The 27598-nt window shown below is 34.4% G+C and overlaps 1 protein-coding gene and 1 long non-coding RNA gene across 4 annotated transcripts; one reads left to right on the top strand and one right to left on the bottom strand.

Moving 5' to 3' along the window:
* The first annotated feature begins 6871 nt into the window (after positions 1 to 6871).
* On the top strand, positions 6872 to 19748 carry LOC111888924 (truncated transcription factor CAULIFLOWER A). Its single transcript, XM_023885065.3, has 7 exons — positions 6872 to 7355; positions 18461 to 18533; positions 18628 to 18689; positions 18805 to 18904; positions 19040 to 19081; positions 19172 to 19213; positions 19322 to 19748. The coding sequence occupies exons 1-7, from the start codon at positions 7087 to 7089 to the stop codon at positions 19427 to 19429; spliced, it is 696 nt and encodes a 231-aa protein (XP_023740833.1). The 5' UTR covers positions 6872 to 7086; the 3' UTR covers positions 19430 to 19748.
* On the bottom strand, positions 19454 to 25304 carry LOC111888934 (uncharacterized). 3 transcript variants are annotated; one of them, XR_006188372.2, is made up of 3 exons: positions 24411 to 25304; positions 20285 to 24348; positions 19454 to 19770 (listed from the first exon to the last, which is right to left on the bottom strand). It is a non-coding gene; the product is annotated as an uncharacterized LOC111888934 (long non-coding RNA). The 3 variants fall into 3 exon arrangements; XR_002849368.3 differs by having other exon boundaries at positions 19454 to 24348; positions 24411 to 24531; positions 24854 to 25304; XR_002849366.3 differs by having other exon boundaries at positions 19454 to 24348.
* Positions 25305 to 27598: the final 2294 nt, after the last annotated feature.

Raw genomic sequence — 27598 nt, 5'->3', positions numbered from 1 at the left:
CTTTGTTGTTACTTTCAGTTCCTTTCCTTCAACATCTATCACCATTCTCTCAGAATCAAATTTTCGAAGAACATAAAATCCCAGCTTCAGTGGTATATCTATGATTTTCATTTTTAATAAAGCTCCAAAACCCATAGATCTTACACATTCTTTTTGTTCTTTGCTCAACCCAAGGATTATAGATAGTAATGACTCCGGTAAACATCTGTTTTTCATTGAGTAAAATTCCTTTACCACTGGTTTTTTTTGTCTTTATTGATTGGTGACTCATTTTTTTTGCCTTTTTTTTGATGGACGACTACTTTCAAAATCAGAGTCTGTATCATGTAGTTCTCGTTTTTCAGGAGTTTTCCTTTTTTTATGGACTTTTTCTGCTTTGATGCTTTATTTTCTTTGGTGTTTTTGTTTCTTTTTTTTATGGGAAATGAAAACATATAATATTTGAATAAGTTATTGATATATGAATATGATATATTCTCGTTGATTTATTAATATTTATTTATTAAAAAAATATAATTAAGATATACAATTTTATTCATATATGAATATATTAGATATGATAGGAATTTTGTACCTTTCACATTTTTCCTCTTCAAATATGATTCTATCATTGTTGTGGGGTCTTTATCAGAAGTACAACTCTTCTTACCTTCATGAATTAGTGAGTAGAAGATAAATAATTTTGAAATACATTTTACAAAGAAAATATATAATATTCATAAATGAATATAGAATATTCATTTAAAATATATGATATGTATTTTATACCTTTTTGATTTTTGTGCATCGATCTTGTTTCTCTCATTGTTGGTGAATCTTTATCGGAAATGCTAGTGTTCTTACCTTCATTCAATAGTAAATAGAAGATAAATGAGTTTGATATTCATAAATGACTCCGTCAAACAGTCACTTCCTTCTCTAAGCAGCGGTTGTCGAGTTCCGGCTGCCTCCATCGAGACAACATGGCTGGCAACCGAAGTCTGACCTTTGCCACCCTCCTTTGGTGTGGACGAAGCATCACAGTCGATTATATCTTCCCTAATGCAGTCAAGTCCTATGCGAACCTTCGATCTTGGGTCATCATACAACGCTTTCTTCCCTGCCGGTCTTCGATTGCTCCCTCGCAACAAAGGCCTATGCTAACAACACCTTCGGCTGTCAACTAGCGCCATCGCTGAATCACCTGCAACACAAGTGACCCAACAAAGCAGCGGTGCCGACAAAATGAAGCTCTGACCTCACTGTACAGCCAACGATTTACAATGAAATAGTATCTCCGATCTCTATCTACAGTAGACTCGCCACCATCAACTAAAACAATATCGCAGACCGTCATGACTTCCTTTCCTTTTTAGGCCACCGACGTTTTTTCCTCTTGGTTAGAATTTAGCTGTGACGGACCATGAGGACGAGGGATATGTGGCTGAGCGGATGGAAGAGTTTGACAGATGGGCCCCATGTGTATATTGGTAACCCTAATACCATTCAAACAAATTAGCAAATAGGCTGCCATCTCCTCCTTGGGTCTAAAATCAGAAATGTACTCGAAAGAGTCTCATTTGGGCTCCTCCTATTAAATGGACTACTATTTATCACTTTGAACTCCTTCAAGTAGGCTAAACAATTCTATTGTGGGCTTAACAATTTTTGGGCTCCAATAATCTGTTGAGCTTCCATTAAATCCATTTTTAATGGGTTAGCTCAACAACAAAAACATGCCATATTACAAGTTAAGAGTCAGCTCCTCGGCGCTCGAATTTCGAAGCTCCTCTAAATCAAATGCATTTTTAGAATACACATTGCGCTCCGGACTCGCCCGACATTCTAAAAAAAGGAGGGAGAAGAGTAGTATGCTACCACTGCAACTACTTCGCGGAGCACTTCGAAGCAATCACGATATTAACTAGTTCATGGCTTCAAGAGAACATGTTGGCTAAAATTTGATTGCGTTATCTTTCCAGATAACCGATCCAGTTCCACGAAATTCAGAACGTACTGACGACAAGCTCACAAAATGAAGCTTGTTCTGTAAAGCATTTGCAGGAGGCCCGCGGAGTGTGCACTGCTGACCAGTCATTCGTAATTTCCTCCAGTACTCATAGAAATATGACCTGCTACCCGACGTTGGCCACATATCTCATCCCCCTTGCTGGGGCATTCGCGTTCCACTCAAATGGTGTTTCTAGAGATAAATTTCAGTTGAGACTGGTCACAACAGTCGTGTTAACTATCTCTACGCAATCCCGCTACCCAACTTAGCAACCGCGTAGCCCGACTCCCAATAGTCGTGTCGACTAGCTCCAAGCATTATCGCTACTCAACTCTTGTCACCCGTGTTGTTCAACTACCAGTAGCCTCAACTCTCGACAAACAGCCAAGACAGCGGGGCACCAATTGTCACTACAACTAATGATGCAACAAAGCATCAAGTGACTTTACATTCAGGACTGGATTGATCACCCGGTCCGGGCACATAGATTGAAAGCTACAAATCCTAATCTTGCTAAATCACCAGACATAACCTTTACCTTGAGTCGTTTGGCTTCTCATCCCGACTCCATTATAGCAGCAAGCTCCGCCTACAAGTTTCAAAACCTTGCCTTGAATCGATTGGCTTTCTAGCCCGACTCCATTATTGTGGTCTGCTTTGCCTACAAGGCTCAAAAGGTTCATAGCCTTCACCTTGAATTGCTTGGCTTCTTAGCCTAACTCCGCTATCATGACATGCCCCACGGACACGAATTGAAGGCTCACAACCTTTACCGATCCACTTCCACGCGATGCCATTCCGCATGACATATTCTAGTCGTTGGATGTTAAGCCCGGTCTATCTCCATGCGATGCTATTTCGTGTGAAGTATTCACGATCTCTTGCTGCTAAGCCGATCTCTTCCATATAATTCTCTCCCTCGTGACATCTCCACGATCGCTAGTTGTTATGCCTAATTCGTTCTGCTAATCCACGCAGTATAAGCCGCGCATCGCCACACACCAGAAGTCGTGTATCACAATCTTATTCCATGCTTAACACCATACTCATCATAATCTGATACGACTACCTATTCTACTCACATCAGAGTGGGGGGAAATCAACTATGTATAGCCCATGAAAGAAACACCTTGAAGATGAAATCCATGCTACATGTTCATATGGCAGCCTCGCTATGTATGTTATCATCGAGAGAACTCAAGTCGTGGGGTATGGCTTAGACAACTCTGGCGTACCGATCAGATAGTGGAGACGCACCAGAATAGAGCTTGTGTCTTGGAAGCACAAGGTGGGAGACCCATCCCCCAGACCTGGAACGCGCACAATCGGCGTCACTTTTAATCCTAGGGCAAGGAGAAAAGACAGAATAAGACACATCAAGGGCGAGGACAAATGTGACTAACTCCAAGTGGATAATTACACCCCAACAATTAGCTCTTGTTCCAGGCCCATTTTTGTTTCGAAATTTATCTTTATTCAAGCATGATATCATCCCAATAAGAGGTTGTGCACATTTACTAAGTGTAGCCAGGACTGATCATCAGCGTCACTTTAGCGAAATCGATGCGAGAATGCAACCACTAGGATTTAAAAGATCATAACCTTTCCCTAAACTTGTCAATCTAACTCAAAGGACTACTACCTTTGCCTATTACAAGAATAAAGGCTTTAAAGGCTCGCAACCTTTCCCTTGATATAAAAATACCTAAGTCCTAAATGCCTCGAGGTGAAGATCTCGACTTAACTTAGATGACAAGGCCCAAAGTGCAACACTCCTTGGCCCAAGACTTAGAACAAGGTCTTACAGGGTAACTTGAAAACTCTAGCCAAAAGTATAAATATTGAAAGTTAGATGACCTGTTAACTGGGTAAAATGGTCAAACTAAATACAATTTCCGGTTTTTGTGACTTAATTGAATAAAAAAAGATATAAAGACTAAATCAATTATAAGGCCTGAGGTTGTGCGGAGTGCAAACATGTATAAAATCGAATTAGAAGCTGGTTCGACGAGTCGGGGGTCCGGAGGTAACGCCCCTGGGTCCGGGGTTTCCAAAGGGGCAGCGCCCCTTTGACGGGGTCTACGGGCAGTTCCCCTAGCGAGGTCCTAAGGGGCAGAGCCCCTAGCTGGGGTTTGGGATAGCGCCCCAAAAGCTCTCTGAATTTTACATATGAGATCATAGTGGGAAATTCAAATTCTTGAGGGTGATTATGGTAAAACTAACGAATTTCGTTAGTTTTGGAAACCCTAAATCCTCATTAAAATTCGGATTTTCCTGACTTGCTTATAAAGCAACCCATGATGGCCAACCCTAAGAGGAAAACCCTAATCTCGTTTATTATATATATAAACGACTCTTCTCTTTGAGAAAAGACACAAAAATCATTAACTATCTTTTTCTTCAAACAAACAGAGAATCCTTCTAGCAATTTGGCTTACGATTTCTGTGTCTAGATTCGTAAGTGTCCTCTTGGATTATCCTAGACTGAATTTGTTGCAACCCATACATAGGGTAAAAATATCAGTTCGGAAACAAATATCATCTATCATACCTATATGATCCAAGGGGTATCCGGATCTCCAACATAAACTCTAATTCTTCCAACAGTTTTCCTAAAAACAAATACCATCTATTAGACCTATATGCAACAATATGGTGGTGTTGTGAGGACCAAGCATGTTACATGTTCCTTTGTAAATTTTGAAATGATTAAAAGATTATAAAAATAATTGATTTAAAAAAAAGTTTAAAATAATATTTCTAGTAAACCAATTTATTATAATACTTAATTTTTTTTTTATTTATACAACTTCCATAAAAAATTTTTTTTAGAAATATTCATTCTATATTTTACATTAACCCTTTAGCAATTTGATCCGGCAAAACAATTTGATTAGGTAACTGAGACATATTCACGATGATTGCACTAGTATGTGGTTGAATCTCTTCCTCATCATCATCAACGAAAACTTGGTTATTTCGATAAATAATTACAAATATTTATTTTTTAGTCAAATAAATCAGACATACATCTTTCAATAAAATAAAATATAATTAAACATGATCACAATAAGGGTAAAATAACATTTTCAAAATAATCAATAATTTGGTATTCATTATAATTTCTAAACAAAAAATGAAATGACTATTTACCATGGACAAAATTCATATAATAAATGATATTTATGTATATAATATTTTGTTCAGATAGAACAAAGAAAAAAACATGCATGTCTTTGATCGTTACTTTTCTTGGTCATATTTATATAAACTTCTAACAAAATAATAGGTTTTTTGCTTTAACTGTAAACGTCATTAAAGTAAACTTCATAAAATTAATCACCTAAAATATTAAATTTGATTACAAAATAAAATAAAACCAGGGAAAAGAAGCCAATGATTTTTTTTATTTGTTTTTATATTCTTTTGAGTTTGTAGACACTTTAGAAATGATAATTCCATATCTTCTAGAAAAAGATGGTATACGTTTTGCCTGATATCTTCTAAAAAACAAATGATCTTCATTGAAAATGTATCTTTGTCTATATAGAGAAAAGCTCAAAATGAATTTCTAAGGTGTTGTTTGTTTGTTTTTTTGTTTTTTTTTTTCTTCCAAAAATAGCTTCTTAATCACTTTTTTATGCGTTATGCAGACAATGCACATATGTTATACTTCGTAAATCGTTTGTTTTTCAAAAGACCATATACCTTAAAATGATATGCACATCATCTTTTCAGAACAAACATGAGACATTTCTAAATATTTACATACCACTTCTAACCTAAAAAGCAACACGTTTAAAAAAGAACATTCTCATAGATACTAATTTCAAATCAAACATAAATATACAATCTTCAATGCATATTGTACAAGTTAAAAAATGATTATTGTTGTAGGTTTAAAAAATGTGCTCTGAAAAAAAAAATAACACGCACTTTTAATTCTTTTATATATATATATATATATATATATATATATATATATATATATATATATATATATATATATATATATATATATATATATATATATATATATATATATACTATTTTCTTTTGATAAATCGATTTAATTATAAGAATCATCCAAATATATATTTTATTGAAAAATTAACATTACAACAGAAACTAAAAATTTAAAGTTACAAATATATAATTTTTGATGAACAATGTTTACATAAAAAAATATTACAATATTGTACCAGAAATAAAATAAAATTACAACGGTATAATAAACAAATAAATTATAACAATGCTATTTCTTGTATGAAGTTACGATATTGCTATGTATTTTCTTGTCGACATTTTAAAATTGCATAGGTTGACATAAAATGGCTTTTGAACATGAATTTTATAAGCTAGATAGCTAAAAATGTTAAGTAACATAAAAACAAACAATCAATTTATTTAAAACAAATAACACCTAAAAAAACCCGACACCAACACCATGTATATAAACCATCAATTATTAGCCTCCATCATTTTAGAATACTAGTCTACTAAAAAAAAATTAAAGGTTGAAATATTATTGAAGTGTATGGGCTTTATGATTTAATTGTTTATATTTGTTAAATGTATTTCAAAATCTCATTTCAAGTTTTGACAAATTAGGTTGTAATTTTATTTCCATTTAAAGAAAAAAAAAGATAACTATTAGAATTTAGGAATATGAGCATATGACGCCAAAATACCAATTTAATAAAAGTCTTGGAGTATTTATACTTTAGCTACATTCTACAGACTTCCAAGGAAGATGAGTCTCACTCAAGCCCAAAAGGGGGATCCAATGCGGGTTGGGGCGGGGGTGAATATGTAAATAACCCAAAGATATTTTGAGAAATGCCCAATTCCAAGATAAATATCCCAAAAAGACTGTAGAGTTAAAATCCTTCTGCACACCGCCAACCCAAACGGCAAATATCTGTGTGAGTGAGCCGGGATCTTAAAGTACACGTCGCACCATGTCGACACATGCTGGCTCATAAGCCAACCGGTGTGACCAGTCATGTTACTAATACTATGCCATCGAACCGTCTCCACCATACACTTCCTTCACTTACAAAAACCCTAAACACCGCGTTCGTCTCGGTGAACTCATGCGATTACTGGCGTTCTGGAAGACATGCGATAAGGTAAACAGCCGCACTCGTTATCGCCTAAAACTCAAAGCAACTCTCGGTATGGGAAGAGGAAAGGTCGAATTGAAGCGGATCGAAGACAAAAGCAGCCGTCAAGTCTCCTTCTCCAAACGACGGAATGGATTGATGAAGAAATCTCATGAGTTGGCCGTGCTTTGCGACGTCGACGTCGCTCTTTTCATCTTTTCCGGCAGAGGCAGGCTCTATGAGTTTTCGACCGGTGAAAGGTACGCGCGATTAATTCTCCTGTCTGAGTATGAGAAATGGAAAATCATATACACACGTCTCCTTCGTACCGTGTTTGTTAGATTCGTCATCTGATCGCCGGTTTTTTTGTAAAAAATTGACCTTCCGTTTTCATATTTTACGGAGACCTGGATCTTCAGTGATGATTATGAATGAAGTCAGACAATACTCGCTTCAATATCATTTTCAATCATTTTAGGGCACGAAGAAGTTCAATTATATCTCTACTGTATCTATTTCTAATTTTTTAAAGAGGATCATTATGATTTGGGCCAAAATTTTGCCTGCCTCATGTATACAATAATACTCAACTATGTATTGAGATGCATTTAAGTAATTGGTGGATTCATATATTATGCTCTTACCAATTGCATCGGCTGGATCAACAATCTTTATATATGATCACCCGATTCTACACAATCTTACCGTATATCTGTATCTGATCCATCGCTTGTGGCTTGGCTTGGCTTGGCTTGGCTCTTTTCTACTTAACTGGCCGGATATGCTGACTTACATTCTATTTTCCATAAGGCCACTATCGTTCAGGGTTATCTTTAAAAATATCGTTTGTTTGCTTTCTTCATCAAATTTTAATCCATTAATATAACGACTGCAAAGTAACTAAAGATATGTATGTCATTATACTTTGGAAACTTAACCGGTAATAATTTTTGCTGATGAATTAAGCTTCTAAACACAGTTGTTGTGTAGTCCATTCGAAAGATGTTTTCCCGGTATATAGAGTTGCAGTCTCAAATATAAATATATACGTGATCTTATGTGGAGTCCCACTCTCACCATATAGTTACGGTGAATCAGAATCTTTTACTTAAATAGCCTATCTTAATCTTATTGGTGGTTTGCTACTTTTATATAGTATCTTGGTTTACTTCTTTAAGAATGTATGGACCCACCTGCAAAATCACTTCACGACTAAAATTGAACTAGGAGTTGACAGACACAGACATAAAATAATACCTTGGTTTTAGCACACTGTTATTGGTCCACAACATAAAATTTGCAAAAACCATGATTTGATATGACAGGAATATTCAGGCAGTACTTTGCCTTGGAGCTTTGGTCATGTCCACGTTTGGTAGGTGTGAATATAGCTTTTTTGTGTGCTTGAGATTTTACTGTATATCTTGTGAATTATCACGCTATATAAGTAAAATTTAACTGGATTATACGTGGGCGTGCAATCTTATTTATATACGTGATTGGAACTTAAATAAAGCATGCTTAGTAATGACATACTAGATGTGTTTTTGTGGATGATCAAACTCTTTCTATGTATAAATTTGAAAATCCGTATTCTATCTAAAGATATTTTGATATTTGGTGTCCTACTTGTTGCAACATGCCAAAAAAGAAGCTGTTTTGGTGCAAACATTGTAGGTGTTGAGCAAGTCAATTGGAAAATCATATCATTCTAAATGGTCAACCTCGACAAATGAGATTTATGCATGGCATGGGACAGTGATGTGTGGCTTTTTTTATTTATTTTGTAGGACCAGGGTTCTTTTGTTATGGATGACCTCCAACATGCTATTCAAAACTTTAAAAATAAAGCAAATTTTAGAATACTTCAAGTTGTGCTTGTGCAAGTTGGTCTTATCCTGTTTGTAGAACACAAAACAAATCCATCGTCCTTTCATGGTGTTAATATTGAATCTTGTGCACAACCGGAACCTTGTATGAGAAACTAAGGCTTCAACAATGCTTGAAAATTGCTGGTGGAGTCTGTTACAATATTTTATTGACATCAAACTTGTAAATAGCATGTAAACATACGATGGGAAAAGCTTTTAAGCGAATCAAATGTGCAAAAAGATCGGAAAAACAAAAATTTACGTGTTTTTTAAATAAAAAACAAAGTAGAAAACCCAGTCTCTTGATATTGTTATTGGATATGAAAACCAGAAAAGCATCAATACAATTATAAAAAGAAAAAATGCTTTTAGTTTTTGATGATATGATAGGATTCCTCACATCTCTAGTTATAGATAAAAACAAGTCGCTTATTTCGGTCGTACTCTCGATCATATAATTATCTCACTAGATAAGTATATGAATAATTACCTCATTAGGCAAGTATATGGATGATTATCTAAACATATAATCATCTCCTAATAAATAATTATCTTAATAGGTTGTTGAATGTTGATTGAGTCGATTAGGTTCTTATAAGTAACATGAATTTTGTATTTTGCTCAAGTACTACAATAATTATATTATCAAATTAACCAACACTAATCCAACAATACCCCACAAGCAAAGATAGATTTTGTTGCTATGATACGTTAAGCCACCATGGTATCACTAACCGATTTAATGGTATCTCGACTATCAACCTCTTTCTCGACGACTGTACATATGATTTTCACCATGCATGGACTATCGTGATACAACAAAGGGGATTCCATAAAAGTGATGGAATAGAGTGTTGAAGAAAATAGAGAACACGTATGTAACTACTTAAGGATGGCTTTAGTCATGTTAGCCACCATATAAATGAGGGATAGTCAAAGTGGAGAGCAACCGCATGAGTTTTTGTTTAACAAGAAAGTCCTGTTGAAACAAATGAAAAATTCCATAATCCAACTTTGTTGTATGGATTTGGTTGTTGGCCCATCAAGAAAAACACGAAAAGAAAGACGGAGGTCACCAAAATGATGATGAATATATTTTTAGACTAGGCGACGAACACAACAATTAGAAACTAGTTAGGAGTAGCATCAATCAACAAGAAATCAAGGGAATGAGGGTTGCAATGATTTAGACATGATCATAGAAGACAACTAGGATAGTAAAGACGATCATGGTCAACGGTTCAAGAAGGAGAAGTTGGCAACAAGGAAGCAAGAATATGAGGAAATGTTAGACTTGAAGGATTTGGATCTTTCTAAGGACATAACCTTCGATAGATGATGTGGAAGCTTAAACTTAGGATAGAGTAATATATGATTAGTTTAGGTACTAGCTTCCTCTTAACTGTTTATGTTGACCGCTCATTTTATATAGTTTAAATTGATAGTATATACTTTCACTTTTTCTCTTTACTCAACCATATTTCTTATATATACTTGTTTTTTAGTTACTCACCATTGTCTATTCTTCATGGTGCGTTGGAGTGTTACATGTAGAAGATCATATAGTATTTGCTCACATCTTTTCTTGTGTTGGATGTTCTTACGTCTTTTCATATATTAGAGGTCACCAATAGAAGCAGTCTCCTTATCCTCGAATAAAGGCCCTCCTGCATCTTACTTCCCCTTTACCTCCCCTTTACATCATTCTTATCATACTTATTGTTGGCTTGTTGTATGATAATATCTTCCAACAATTTAATGATTTGTGGTTAAATCTTGTTTAGTAGGAACATAAAACACTCGTTAGGTTACCATAACTACTTGATTTACAATGGTTTGTCGGCTCTAGGTTCAAATATGATCATTAATTTTTTTTTAAAATGTGGCATTTTGCTTCAAAGCGAGTGTTTTATATCCTTGAAGCAATTTTTCCATCAACATTACATTATGAGTTGGCAAAATGTTTTTCAAAATACAATGAAGCAAAGGGTAGTATAAAGGGTGGTAGTAGCATATGGAAATTCCATTATTATTAACAAATCGAATATATATATATATATATATATATATATATATATATATATATATATATATATATATATATATATATATATATTGGTTTGATTTATTACATTTACATCCTTCAGTTATAATGACTTGATTAAATTTCTATGATATTGTTTCACGCATCCTTTAGGTTTTTTAATATTTACATCTTTTAATTTCCCATTCAAGAAGGCACTCTTGACACCATGGGATTGTTAAGGGAGGTCAGACAATCAAAATTAACAACTATTATACAGCTGCAAGGGTGTATGTGTCAAAATAGCTAACTCTTATTTCGTGTAAAACCTTTGGCTACTTATGCATCTAGGACTTTTCAAGTGTGCCATCAATTCTCGATTTCATTTTTGAAAGTCCATTTGCTCTAGAGTATGTTTAGATATCATTATCAAACCATATAAATTGCCTTCGACTACGTATATCACTAGATATCATTGCTTTGAGTACGTTCGCGATGTTTCATTTTTTCTTACGATCTTCTCACTATGATGGAAGTCGATTATCAATGCCATTTGGATAAATTCATTCATTTTCATGTTGTGTTGTGTGAACATGCTTGAAATGTGTTTCATTTCATAGATTTTTTCCATAACAAAAATGTGAATCGATCAATTTGTAGGAATTCAATATTAGAATGATAAACTCCTTGTAGCATCTATAGTAAAGTACTTATACTAGAGTGTATAGTTCTTTAGCCTTCTTGATTTTTTAGTCAACATTGAATAATAGATCTAACATAGCACTGAGTTTAGCCTTAAGGCCTTCACGGGTTGTTACAAGTGTTTCTTTTTTTATTAGCTTTTGTATATGGCATTGTGAGAACATATGCCACATTGAATGCGAGAAACATTAATAGCATATTCTTTTGCTACTGCTTGAAACCATGATCGTCAAATTGATCCAATTTGATGGTGTTATGAGATAATTAGATCCAAGATTAAGACGAATTGCTTAAGTTAGTTGGTTTTTAGGGTTCAAAATTGGTGAGAATGATATTAGAACCGGGACCTCTTACTGCACTGTGAGTTGTAAAGGGGTTAAGTTTCTAACATGTGTGGCACTTGCATATCTTGCAATCATACGGACTAGTAAGTGTTAGAAAGGGTCGAAAGGACTTGTAAAGCACTTGCCTATCTTGCAATCATGCAAACTAGTAAGTGTTAGAAAGGGTCAAAAGGACTTGTAAAGCACTTGCAATATATAATCAAAGCTAAGCATACAAGAGAGGATTTCAAATGCTAAGAGATTGTAAGGATGCTCTTATCAATCTCAAAGATGAAGTGAATACAATATGAAGAGGGCTTACCTTTTTAACTTCGACTTACACAAATTAAGAATAAATAACAAACTAACCATTAATAAACTGAGCGACACATTTTAGAATGTACATGGAGACTAAGAGGTATGTCTATATAATTCCAAGTGTTATGAGCTACCTTGGATTTAACCATGCACTTTAAGCCGTAATACCCCATTTGATTTTGCAACGTCCTAGACTCCTAGTTAGACTTTGGTTGTAACTTGTATGTTTTAGGTGTCAAAGAGGTCTTTGCCTTGCCTTCGTTTTGGTCTTCCTTCCTGACAAACTTGCTTCTTCTTGTTCTTGCAGCGTCTTTGCTTGGTTTTTCATTTTGAGTTAGCATCTTTCCACGACCAAGTTAGATGATTATGGTACGTGTTCATGTCTTCTTCGACGTTCATCTAGATCCTTCATTTCTTTAATAATTTGTGTGGGTGAAAGGTGTCTAATACAACCTAACATGGACATGAGGTCCTTTTTCTTTGTCTCCATCTACATGACCACTTGTATAGTTGTCCAACTTGCAATAAGATGCTTTGTTTGTTGATTACACATGTGCCTTTCCCAAGGTCAATGTGCTTCTTTCACCATTATCATTGAGCATATTTCTGCAAGAAGATAGGAGCATTGCAAATCTTTGTGGCATTGTTGATGACACACATGGCCTTGAAGTACTTCTCGAGTCTATATAGAAAGTTCTCTACCATTTTTGCTTTCTTTTAACATTAAACACCCACGATTTAGGAACCTTCAAGTTTAGGGTTGTGAAGCTATAGTTGTTACTATTGCTAGAAATATCCAACTTCATTGTATAAATCTCTTCATGGATGTCACGTAGCTCTTTCTCAACAAATTTTTGCTACACATCGAGCTCTTGGGACAGTCTTCAACCTATTCTTGAATTAATTCCCAAGTTTGCATATCATGGGACTTTGTCGCCATAGAGATCCCAACATTTTCTCGAGTAAACAACTTAAATGGTTACTCTGTAAATCCCATGCAAACACTTTGATGATCCTGTTATCAACAAACATTTAAGCCTTAGGAAGGGTTGGAAGGGGCTTGTAAAACACATGCAAAGTTGAATGAAAGCTAAGTATATACAAGAGAAGACTTTTATGACTTCGGATAGATAAGAATGTTCTTAGTGGCCTTAAAGATGAAATGAGTACAAATGAATAGGGGGTAGTCATATTTATACTTTGCCTAAACACAACACATATAAACAAGGAGATATCTCGGTGGAAGCTTGATGTAAGGCCTTAGTTTATACATCTCCGCTTTGACTATGGACGAGATATCTCATGAGATTTAGGATAAGGTGCCATTGTGTATGCTTTTTTGCCTACGACGATGTTTTGAAAGTTGAGCCTAAGACTAAGTTCATAGCTAACCTAGAGGGTGAATTTGGAAGAAAAGGGGTTACAGAGTCGCCATAGTTAAGATGAAATATCTATAGTGTAATTTCAATGGGAACGAAATTATGAAAGAGAAAGTTTATATCGGCGAGCAAGTTCTACACCCAAAGGAGAGTTTCAAGTACTTTGGGTCTACAATTCATAAGAAAGGAGGTGTCGAAGAGGATATTACCAACCACATTAAGGCAGGATGTTAGAGCAAAAGGTGGTCACCATAATTCAACACAACAATGCCTAGCTCCCAAGTAAAGGGATAATTTTTAAAGAACATAGGCGCAAAATATGTTGTATGGATCAGAATATTGGCCGATCCTCACCCGATTTGCGGATCATGAAATAAAGATCAAATTCGTGAAAATGAGGATTGCGATTGACATGTGTTAAGAACATTATTAGACATGATATGGAACATAACAATCATAAATCCGTTGGGAATGGCATCAATAATCGAAAATAAGCTAAGAAGGCAATTGATAGGGTAAAGACGAAATTGATGATGCAAGAAGAGGATGCTTGAAGAAAGTGGGAAAATAACGTAAGGTTAAGACATGAAATAATTGGTTCTTATAACGGACATAACATTATATATGATGACGTTGAAGTTTAGAACCATGGTGGCAAAGCAGTGCAAGACTAGTGTAGGTTCTTGTTTCTTCCTACTGGTTTGTGTTTTTTCTTGTTTCTTCCTACTGGTTTGTGTTTTTTTGTGTAATATTTGCCCTCTTACTCTTGTCCCCTCTTTTGATTCGTCTTTAGTGCTAGTTTTTGCTTTCTATTTTAACGTCTCGTCTCCATTTTTTGCTTCTCTACTGCTAGTATTTACTTTAACCATTGTGGGCTCACGTTCTATGTGACATAAATCTATCTATGGATGTAGTTTCTCTACCCTTGGATGAAGGTACAACTTTCTACATCTCAAATACACCATTATACTCTTCACCCTTAGATGAAGCGACAACTTTCTACATCTTACCTACATCTTTCCACTGGGATTGGTATAAGAGTAATGACCCTACGAACTTTGGCTCCAATTTAGTATAAGTCGTAGCAATTGGTATAAGAGTAATGACCCTACGAACTTTGGCTCAAAGGGTAGAGGTAGTAGAAGAAGGTTTGAAAGAAATAAGTTCTTCAATAGCAAAATTACCTACAACTAAGCAACCTAATTCCTCTGGAGAAAATGTACAAAGAATAAGAAGCTTCATTTTACCTGGAAAGAGGATTTGTTCCACTATTTTAAAGAAAGCATGCCAAGGCAACAACTACAAATCCCCACTGATGTTGCCTTGCCACTACCACCACCACTACTGTCGAGATTTCAATGATGGGGCAGAGGAACAATTAAATCAACTACGAACCAGAAAGGATGGAATAAGATGCTAAACATGCCCCTTGGGACCAATAAGGGGTATTTTGCTAGCGTATAAATCTTAAAAGTCGAAGTAATATATAAGCAATGTAGGGCATAACAAAGTTACAAAGTTTAAATGAAATGCCAACTCCACTCAAAGAGGCATCAAATTCGAAAGAGGTAGGTCATTACATAAATGGGCTTTGTAAAGATATTACTACCTCCGTCCCAAATTATTAAGAAAAAACTTTCTTTCAAAATCCGGACCAAGTGTGTGTTGTGCTGGACTTGGTAACTAAAATGGAGAAATCAAAGCCTAACATTATTGTATCAATGGTAACAAAGGAAGGCCCGCTGCCAAAGCAATTTCATAACTTTTCACAAATGAATCACCCCAGTAGATGTTCGATTCAAACCCACACCTGTAGATGAGAGGGTGGGTTTTCCATTCAGCCACCGATGGTTTATCTGTTGGCTACTTACAGGTGTTGGCTACTTATAGGTAATCACTCTTTAGGCGACAATAATAACTTTTGTTTGAAATGCTTGTTGACAAGAAAATCCCATAGTCTTAACTTATCAACTTCTGAATTAAAATTCGATTTTCATGCTAAATATGATTATCAAATTTTAGGTTCTAGAAAAGATGGCATATCTTTCGGTGGGAACCCCCATCTTCTTCAAAAAGGTGATGTTAGCAACAAGAATTACCATATTTACTCCAAAGACGGGTCTAAATAGAATGGTAATAATCTTGTTATTAAAATGCAACTAAATGAACTATTAGAAATAGAACCACAAATACTCGTACCGACATCCATGGCCATCTCCTGAAGACATGGTTCTCTTGTACAAGGATCCTCAAGTCCTTTTACGAGTGACATCGGTTGGTTTGAGGGTGGATACTTAGGGGTAGAAATGTTAGTACGTCTACGTCTTGCAAATGCATCTCAAGACTCGCCATGTATTCTACTTGGAGATGTTATGATACATCTGCGGCCAGACTGCCATCGCCACGTGACTTCAAGGGGTGGCTATGAAGGTTAGGAATAAGATTACTGAGTCACTGATCTCTAATAACTTGGGTGGTGGTTCTTTGGTATTTCTAAAGGTATGTTGAGGTATTTTAGGAACTTTGTATCATTAGTTCCTTCTAATAATGGGAATAACTTGTACCCATTGGCCAAAATGATACAACTAGAAAGGCAAAGATCAATGTCTAATCCTTATTCTCTTTGGTCCAGAAGGGAAGCGACTTTTATCGGCTCTAAATATGATTTTCTTCAAGATCTCATTATTCAACAATTAAGTGTTCCAAATTCTAAGTTCATATCATACTTTGTGGTTCAAATTGGTCAAACTTCCAAGTTCACAGCTCTAAATATGATTTTCTTCAAGATCTCAATTATTCAACAATTAAGTGTTCCAAATTCTAAGTTCATATCATATTCAACAATTAAGTGTTCCAAATTCTAAGTTCCTTATTCTCTTTGGTCCAGAAGGGAAGCGGCTTTTATCGGCTCTAAATATGATTTTCTTCAAGATCTCATTATTCAACAATTAAGTGTTCCAAATTCTAAGTTCATATCATACTTTGTGGTTCAAATTGGTCAAACTTCCAAGTTCACAGCTCTAAATATGATTTTCTTCAAGATCTCAATTATTCAACAATTAAGTGTTCCAAATTCTAAGTTCATATCATACTTTGTGGTTCAAATTGGTCAAACTTCCAAGTTCACAGTAGGGGCATGTAGACCCTATTCAAGCATCCTTAGAGTTCATCAAAGATTGCCACTACAAAATCAACCTAAGATGACAAATTTACATGGTCAAGTTTTTGATAAATCTTTAGGTCCATTGGGTTCCTAAAAAGTTGTTTGTTCCTAGGCTCACTCAAGAACCTCAATTGTTGAGTTTACCACAACTATCAATATAAGATGAACAATTGTCTAAACAATAACAAAACAGGAGATGCAAGAGCAACAACAATTGCTTTCTCTAGCATTAGAGCAATATTTAGGTAACCACTCTCTTATGGACAAATGCGGACGTGTGGCACCTTTCGGAAGTGCTTTGTTGGATCATCTTGTGTTTCAACCTATTGCTCATAAGATGTTGCAAATGGGGTCACAAAATCAAAGTCAAGATAAAGGCATTGCTAATAGTGGTCATATGGTTCAAATAGCTACAACCCTCGGTCTTAAAGATTTTATGCCAGAGGAATTGTAATTGTAATACAAGGAATTGATCATATGCCCCATCAATCCAATCTATTAAGGATACAATGGAACAAAAAAGTTGATATCTTGATGATATTATTAATATTGCTATTCTTGCCGAGGAATCGTAATGTGAGAAAGGACGATGGAGGGTTAACCCTTGAGAATGCTGGAACTGAAGTCTTAGGGCTCGTGACTAAAGTGGTATTGATTTTAGATATAACCACCATCATTGGTTGTAGAAGCTCACAAGGACGAGTTAAGAAACCAGTTGCTAAAGCAAAAACCTTGTTAAGATGGCAGTTATTCAAGTTGGGTGTGCTTTATTGTGCCTTGTTGCTATAGTTGATGTCATTAAAGACACTCTTAACAATAAGGAGCAGAAGGTGGGAGCTAAAATTGTTAAAAGGGCACTTACGTATCCGTTGAAGTTGCTTCTTGAAAATACTGATGGAAGGGTGGTGTTTGAAAAGGTCGTTATCTCATGATGGTCATAAGTTTTGTCATAATGCTGCGATAGGGAAATGAGGAATCGATGGAGGTTGGTTTTAATAATGGAAGGCTGTTGACAAGGTGGTTCTAAGGGGGTGGGGTATCGCTAAGTTAGGCTTAAAGTTTTACATACAAGAGAAAGGGTAAAACAGGAAATGCAGGCTCATTAATTTTAGCTATATGATCTGAGGGCATTTTGGTAATTTTATTTATTTGGTTTGTTATGCATTAGTTTATCTGGTTTGTTATTTACTAATTACTATGTTTTGGTTAAACATTCACTACTCTTACTCCAACCAACTTAAAATACTATTTTTACTCTTGTCAGCTGTAATCATCAACCCAAAAAAGTCATCTAACCAGTTAATAGGTTCATACATACATATGCATTGTTGATTAATTAAGGGACACAAAATTAACAGATGTTGGAGGTGCAGCTCTGACATACATACCAATGTCTCAAGGAAGAATATATTATAAATAATTTTACTTGGGTAGGGACTAGGAAATACTGTAAACAAATTAGGCTTATTTAAGGAAGAGTGTGTTTTCCATACAAATTTATGCTCTGCCTTCGATTTGCATGTTGTTTTCTTTTTACCAGTGAGTTAGGGTTTGATTTTGTTTTGTTTTATTTTGTTGTAAAACAGCATGAGCAAGATTCTGAGCAGCTATCAAAGCTACAAGAAGACAGAAGAAATTACCCGCATGACCCTACAAGAGGTATGCATATCCAGCATCAGATATATTTTCTGGTTAGCTTGATATGACAGTGAATCTTATATTCCATCTTTTGTGAGACTTGTTACTACTGCAGAAGCTTGCTTCAGAATATGGGGATGCGTGTACTGTTGATGAGCTGACACATATAGTCCAACGGTAATATCATAGTAAAAAGCTTTTACCACATACTAATTCTACTTACTACCTACACAAGTGTAACTGGTATGTGACTTTGAGTTTATTGGTTTTCAATGGTATGGTATGTATGCAGCCATCTGGAAGAGAACAATATCAAACATCTAGATATAGCTGGTTTCAATCAGCTGGAACGACATTTGAGTAACTTTCTCCGCCTAGTCAGAATCAGGAAGGTTAGCTTACTTACCTTACCAGTTGAAAAAAAAAAAGATTTCTTTTTAGCACATATCATATATATATATATATATATATATATATATATATATATATATATATATATATGTTGACTTGTATATGGCTTGGTTCAGACACAGCTAATGATGGGAGTTGTCAAGGACCTGCAAGAGAAGGTATAGCCCAGCCCATTCACTCCTTGGATATTGATTCTTGAGGCTTTTTCTGGTTGTTGAATTTTGAATTGTTCTACTCTCTACTTACAGGAAACACAGCTGAAAAAAGAGAACAGCATTATAATGAAGGAGGTAACAGTAAACAGAAGAAAAGGATCTCAATTCGCCAACTTTAGCTTCCAAAGTAATAAATAAAATTTTATTTGTTGATTTGTTTCTGTTTTGAGTGGTTGGATATAGATTGAAGCAGCAAGGATGAATGAAAATGAGATGGACGAGGATTCTGGTGATGCTGCAGCAGAAGCAGCAGCAACACCTCCGTATACAGACTTTCAGGTCACCTGGTGATGGTTGGTTGTTTTTGAAAAGGCAAAATATCTCTCCCATCATTTTGCGATGTGTTATATATATATAATATATATATACTATGAAGGAGAAAGTTGATTTGTTTTTCAAGCAGTGATGGTTGTCACCTTCTATCTTTGCTGTGGCTAATAATGCAGTGAACTCTTTATTCCTGGTTGTATTTCTGTTTTTGTCCCCTACCCACACAACTACCTTAAAACTGAAGTTAAACAGCAAACAGCCTTGTAAATTTTACCCCTCTATACTGTGTAATGAGTTTCCAGTGTATGCGAGTATGTGCTTGTTTGTATGAACCATATAACATACCATCTTCCATCCATCACCTGTTGCTAAAACCTGTCTCATATTACCTCATGACATATATTATTATAAAGGGTAAAAGTTGAAAAACTCCAACAAACTATGCCCACTGTTTCAGATTAGTCACAACTTTTTTTGTTCCAATTAGGTCCTTATGTGATTTTTTTTGTACACCTAAAGAAAAAAGATGTAAATATGGATAAAAGGAAGCTAGGATTTAATTTTTTCTTTGATCAGGGATTTTAGCTGTGCAAAAGTTTTTTGCCAAAATGGAACACAAAAAATTGACTCTGAAACAGCCATAGACCTAACTGGGACAAAAAAAAAGGTTTCCTGATTAATCTGGGACAATAGGTATAGTTTGTTGGGGGTTTTTCTGACTTTTTCCCTATTATAAATACAGTGACATGTTGATTATTTTGTACAGTAGATAGATAAAATCTGATGAATACTAGGATATTTGTGTCTAGGATTAAACTGCTCTCTTCTTGTAGAATTTACTGCAACTAGATGTACAAAATATAACAGTCTCCTTACATGAATTAAGCAGCAGCAGCAGCAGCAGAGAATTTCTGGATAGTTTTTAAACGACAAGAAGCTGGACATGAACAAAGGGAGGATGAATCCCAACACATGTCTGGGATCAATTCATATTGCGGTTCTATTCTGTGGGTTAAACTTAAATGCAAGAAATAGCAACCTACTTTCATTTCATCCTAATACAGCATTCTACACTTTTCACTGGGTAGATGTTTTAAACTAAACTCCTATTCTAAAATTGAGCATGATTTTTAAAGTACAATGCCTTGATAAGAACAAAAAGTGGAAGTACAATGATGTAGTTGGTAGAAAGGAATGTAGGATAATGCAATACACAAATAAACAGACATAGGTTTGATATTTCATGCATTCTACCCTTTTTTCCTTTTCTGGGTTTAGTATTTTGTTATAACCTAGATTGATTTACTACCAAATGCAAAAGAAGTAGCAACATACATTCATGTCACTTTTTACTGTTAAATTTTGGTTAGGAATTTCAAAGTATAACGTCCTAATAAGAAAAAATTGAAAATACAATATGCTATAAAAATTTGAAAGTACAATGCCTTGATATATTTTTTTTGGAAGTGCAATGCTGTTAATCGGGAGAAATAGAAGTAGGATGCTATAATGTACAATAAATGGAAGTATGTTGCTATTTCTTGCATTTACTTGTTATACCCAAATTGATCCGGTGCCAAGTTAGCTGGATTGTTAAACAAAAGAGGAGATTGTTACAACATACATGCCTTGCTGTGGAGCCAATTGGAAAACATAAGCAATAGGAATACATCTGCAGAATAATTGATAAGCTATAACCCATTTGGTGATGAATTGTTGCTTCCAAAACAAACAAAACTATCATAACAGATATAAATCAATTACTAATGCAACCATGGGAAAGTTTTACCTGCCAACACAGTTTATTAGACCACAAGAGTAAAAGCTTCAAATTGATCATAAAGTTGAGTAATATATTAAGAATAAAAACACAAAACCTAAGGTTTGGTCAAGGAACATTAGAATCACCTAGTTTTGGACCCAATGGGCCCATCCTTATGTAGACCTCCCAAAACAATATGCAATGTTTAGGAAGTAAAACAAAAAATATCTATATGCAAAGAAATATCTCATCTCAAATAATTTCACACTACAAAAAATATATGGAAATTCACTTATAAAACTGGCACTTGAAAAGAATGGCAGATTCAGTGTTTTAAAAAAAAATTAAAAAAATTAAAAAAATTAAAAAAAAACAATATATCCACTCTTCTTAGGGAAAAAAGGACTAGAAACAAGATTTTTTTTAATTAAACAAGACTACAAATATTGTTTTGAGTAATGCACGTGCATACCAATAAATTATGCCTCAAATATCCTCCCATACAAATATTGTCCTTAAAGCCTTGCCTTGAAGATGAAGAAAACGAGACATAAAGCATAATGGGCTAGTGGGTCAAATATGGGCCAAAGGCGGCTAAATCTCCATTCCTAGGACAATCCTAGTAGAATCTACCAAGTACCAAGTAACAACCTAGTCATTGTCTTGTCTCCTTGAGAAAAAGTACCACATGAACTAGATAAGGGACAAGCCCATGCTTCATGTTACTGGATTTATTTTTATTTTTATTTTTTGCATAGTGTTAATTTTGTAACTACATGAAAAATACAAAGAGTTTTCAGTCATTTTGCTCCTGTAAAGAATGAAAAATAAAAAAGAAGACCAAAGTGAAAATCTTAGACAAATCACATAGATAGAAATCGAATCAAAGAAGACACAAACACAATTCCAAATTGTATATCGAAACGAAGAAAACATAGACGGCCTCATTTTGTTTGATGTTTGTTCGATTTTTATAACGAATTGACTTCTATTTTTTTTTTTTTTAAATTGCTTTATGTTATATACAAATCACTGATGTCTAACATTAAAATTTTGACTTGTTCTTGAGAACAAGCTTGACATATATTTTGTTAACATAAACTCTAGTATTCAATTTACTAGATTGAAGGGGATTGCCTTTGTGCAAGTGTAACACCCTGAATTTGACATAGATAGCTAGTTAAATACCTCAATTACCAATATTACATTCATCAATATACCATACCACTATTAATTACAATAATTCCAAATCATTAATTAGATTTATTACAAACTAGAATTACATCTATTCTGATCATATCAAGTTTTAATCACTATCAGTGGCGGATGCAGTCCATTTTAGCGGGGTGCATGGAACCCACTTAAAAGTATGTGCCACCTTCTATTATAGGCAAACAAGTTTTTCTTTTTTTCTTTTTGAAAAGATGTATGTTTGGACACCACTAAAGATTTTTGGCACCCACTTAACTTAAAAATAAAAAACCCTTGAAAATTAAAATTTATTAATTAATTAAAATTTTATACAAAGTGGACTTCTTTAATTCTTGGTTCTGGATCCGCCATTGATCACTAACATTGTTCATCGTATTCTAATATTCATTGTTATCTCCGGTCTGCCTTTGATCAACACCTTGACCTAGGTTAAACACTTGCCCTTCATACTAGAACATCCTTCTTTCAAATCCCGGGAAACCGTAAGCTAAACACCTAATGCGTTAATCAATTTACATAATATAGATATTGGAACAGTTTCATGAGCATTTCATAGAACACACACTACAAAAATAATTCCATTTGTACAAAACGTGTTCTCAAAATCTATGAGAGCTTAACCCTTACATATTTCAACCTCAAGGGCTTCGTTGTAAACAAGTGAAGGAAACCACCGACATCAACTAGTGAAGTACAGAAATTAAAGCACGTGATGGAAGCTCAAAAAGTACGCCACCCGTGACAAACCCTCCTTCCTTTTACATCATAAAAACATTAGCAATGACTCTTTACCCAACTCTATCTAGAATCTACATGATGGAAATTAAAATCTACAACTTTGGTTTAGACCCCAAAGCCTAAATCTTACATTTGATTTCAATCCATCACTTTAGAGAGGTATATTTACATTGTGGTTTACTTAATTATATTAGATATGATTTACATTGCTTAGGTAAGTATAATGATATCTTCTTCTTTCTAGGCTTTAAGTTTAACACTTGTTTCTTTTGGGCATGTATTTTATCAGGCAAGTAGAGACATATCTTTTGTGTGTTGAGAATTTAATAGTACCCTTTTGATATTTCTAGTTGTATTTTAGTTGACTAGGTAGATTATTAATCATTTTGGGACTTCTTACTTATGCTCTTGGCATATATATAACTGAGGCTATTGTAATTGCTATTTTCCAAATATTAGGACACTACATATAAGATATGATAGTTGCGTGTCTCTAAATGTCAAAATAAAGTGTATTCTATACTTGGAATGTCATAGTAACATCTAGTATAACTCAAAATAAGAATTACCTGATCCTGAAGCAAGCCACAATTCAGGACATCTAGAAACAACAATCATGGTTCTCTCAAACTTCAAATTAAGAGAAGTCAGAAAGTGTAACCACATCAGAACATGCAATAGAAACAAATTTGATATTATGATTCACCAAAACTCATATTAGGTGAGTGAGTACTGATCTCAAGCTAAGCAATCAAGGTTTCCATATACGACGGCGATACCAACGAGCATCTCCTTCAATGTTTTGGACATAACCAGATACGAAGACAAGACAGATAAAACCGAACGTATGAATTACTTACTGATATCCGATAACTGAGTGGGGATGAGCGGAAAACCTGATGCGCCGCGCGTTGATACTTTGATAAGCATATGCTAACGCGTGAAAGAAACTGAAAACCCTAATTCAACTTCTTCCGAATCCCTAACGCCATTTTCAGATGCTTACATGCAATTGAATCTGGAAGAGGAAATGGCGGTGCAATAGAAGGATGTACCTATATCCCCACCACGCGTCTTATTCGCTTTTTTTCTTTTCCTTAAAAAAAGGAAAACCATGTTTTTTCAACAGCTTCACGTGACGTGTCTTTTTTACATGCTTTAATTAACCCATTCTCAATTGTATACTAATGGACCTTCTTTTTGTAGTCTGCCACGTTCAGCCTACAGCCTGCATCATTCAAGGTTGGAATGGAACCACAAAAGAATGGAATGGAATTCGTGATTCTATACCTTCCTTCTTTATATAAACGCTTCCTAGCTCTATAAAGAGCAGTTTCAGTCAAAGGTGGCTCTTCACCAAAAAGCTTGATTTGACCAGTTTCTGCCATGGCCTTGAGAAACAGATGTTGGTCTACTCAAGTCAAACAAAAGTCATTTGACAATGAATTCCATACAACAGTAATGGTATATAAGTAATTTTGTAACTTGTTAGTTGACACATAAAAGTTCAAAGTAAATCTGATTAAAGAACAGTCAAGTGTTCGATGAATGAGAAACAAACTCCACTTCTTTATGAGTAACAAAGTAATTTCACAAGTTTTATGGTATGTTAATCCAAGAAATCGAAGTGACTTCAGGTCCGGTCAAGCACGTTGATGACCTTCTTTTTCTGCTTTCCGTACAGAAGAAAAAAAAAAAAGGAAGACAAAGAGGATAGAAGAAAGAGAACATACAGAAAATCAATGTTGATGGTAAGCTGTTCTGACCTTGCCTCAAAGATTTGGAACCGCGTTGTTTCAAATCGATTTACAGAGAAGTAAGAGAGTGAGATAGAAATCGAGAGCAGAGACTTTTCGGTGAAGCAAAGGTAGATGAAAGCAATAGAGGGCGGTGGAAGGAGTCGGTGATTGGATGAAGGAGCCGGTGATTGGATGACAAGGGCGGCGAGGGACGAAACGGCAAAAATTGACAAATAATTGGTGGCACAATTTCAAAAGAGGTAGAGTATACTGTCGAAAATTTGGTGTAAAAATTTCAAAAGTGGCAAAGTATAGTGTTGTAACATGATATTTATATAATATATTATAATAGAGTCAACGATTAGAAGTCATCTATGTTAAATACGGAGGTGTTAACTACTCGCAACAAAAATTCATGATGAAAAACAAGGAAAATCTTAAAAAAAAAAAATACAGATGTTTAAAGAAACCCTATATTATTTTTTAGTGAATTAAAACTTTTATATTTTTTGAAATTCTTATATAATGTTTTCTAACCTTAGAAAAACCTAATCTATTTTCATGAGAGGATTAAAAAAGCTCTTATATTATTCTTTTTAGTGCATTTAAACCCTCGTATTTTTTAAAAAAAATTTAATCGAATGAATTGTAACAATCAAAACGTTGAGAATCGATTACCTATCATTTTTGGCTATCTAGAATTTACCGAGTTCAATGCCTTAAATGATACATTTTAAAAGATATAAGAGTTTTAACGTACAAAATAATAATATAGTGGTTTTTATAAGACTTTGATGATAATATAAAAGTGTTAACTACTCGCAAAAAAATACGTGATGAAAAATATAGAAGTGTTAACTACTCGCAACAAAAATACGTGATGAAAAATATAAAGGTGTTAACTACTCGCAAAAAAATACGCGATGAAAAATATAGAAGTGTTAACTACTCACAACAAAAATACACGATGAAAAATATAGAGGTGTTAGCTACTCGCAACAAAAATACACGATGAAATTATCTTATATATATATATATATATATATATATATATATATATATATATATATATATATATATATATATATATATATATGTAACAATTGGTAAAAATAGGAACGATCGTACGATGCTATGTTTTGATTATTAAGCAATATGAGTATTTCATCAAGAATGGTTGAAGGAATTTAACCTCTTTTATTTAAATAAGTTACTGTGAAAGATAAAGCAAGTAGCTATTGATAAATTTCGTTATGATGTATGGCTACGAACCATCACCGGTTTGTGAAATTAGCATATAACATCATTTGAACGCAACAAATTTAATTTTTGTATCAACATGTATCTAGTTGATAATTAAGTTAGGTTCTATGTAAAACGTGTGCTTAATAGTTGTGTAGGATCTAAATTCGACAAATATACGAACCAAAGTGACAAAACGTGTTTAACGATATGGTTAACCGGTTAAATGTCACGAAATTATACATTGGTCAATAAATTTTATATTTAAATAAATTAAAATATAAAATGAATTATTATAAGGTATAATTAGAATGTATTTAAGTGTTTTTGAATAAAAAGAATAAAACATAAACATTAAAGTTCAAATACACAAAAACTACATTGTTATTTTATACTAAGTATACATGTATGTATTTGTATATATGTATTATTATCTAGTGAAGGACTAGTTATGGGTCATGAATTAAAGTGATTTCATGTAAGTTTTATGATGTCTAAATCAATTAAGATAAGAGAATTGGTGGAGATAAGTGTCAACTTAATTAATAAGTGCTTAATCACTTAAGACATTTTACTAAGAATGCTTCTTAATCCCTCTTCTAATTTTCGAGATTAAGACCTTCCCTCTCCTTAACTAGAACTCCTAACTAACTAAATAACTAGTAGTTAGTTAGTTAACTAACTCTATCTCTAAGCAACCACCCAAGCAAGTGGCTAGACAAGATCACATCACTTAAACTCACATCCCATCACAAGCTAGTCTAGGTTTTGCCCCCTTATCCTCTTCCACTCTTTCCTCCTTCATATCCACGAAATTTACTCTTCATTTTACCCTCATTTGACCAGCCAATACTCCAGGGAATTACTCTCAACCTTCATCTCATTTTCAAGAACAAGAACTTCCTTCCAAAGCCATCAAAACCATGAACAAAAGGGTTGCTGTCCCTTTTGTGTTTCAACCACCATTTCACCCATCTACACCTTCCTTTTGCTTGATATTTTTACCACAAAATACCCCTGGAAGTTACTTGTTATGATACTCAAAATTATTGATTCAAAACAGTGAGTAAACTACCCTTTTTCTTGCTCTTTTGCTGTGAAATTTTCGTGACAGCAACATAGCCAAAAGAGTGGCTGTTTTGGAGCATCAAACCAACAACCAAAAGTTCATCTTCAACCTTCCATTCTTCAAGTATTCACATAAGGTGAGTTCATACCCATATATTTTCATGTTTTCTTCAAGTTTTAAGGGGGGGGAATACAAGTTAGAACACTAAACATAACTTAAATTTAAATGACAGCTTTCTATAGAAAAGTTGAGTCCTGTTCACAGACTGTTTTGACCATTTTAAACTTAATATATTTCAAAACTGTACAATATGCAAATAGTTCAAGTTTATACCTTTCTAAGGACTACTCGCACGCGTTCATACGATTTTTCTACAATTTATGGCGATTTTTATAAAACTGCCTGTCATTTCAGAAGTGATTTCGGAC

This window comes from Lactuca sativa, chromosome 2 (assembly GCF_002870075.4).
Source record: "Lactuca sativa cultivar Salinas chromosome 2, Lsat_Salinas_v11, whole genome shotgun sequence".
Taxonomy (NCBI): Eukaryota; Viridiplantae; Streptophyta; class Magnoliopsida; order Asterales; family Asteraceae; genus Lactuca; species Lactuca sativa.
This window is presented reverse-complemented; position numbering and strand designations above follow the sequence as displayed.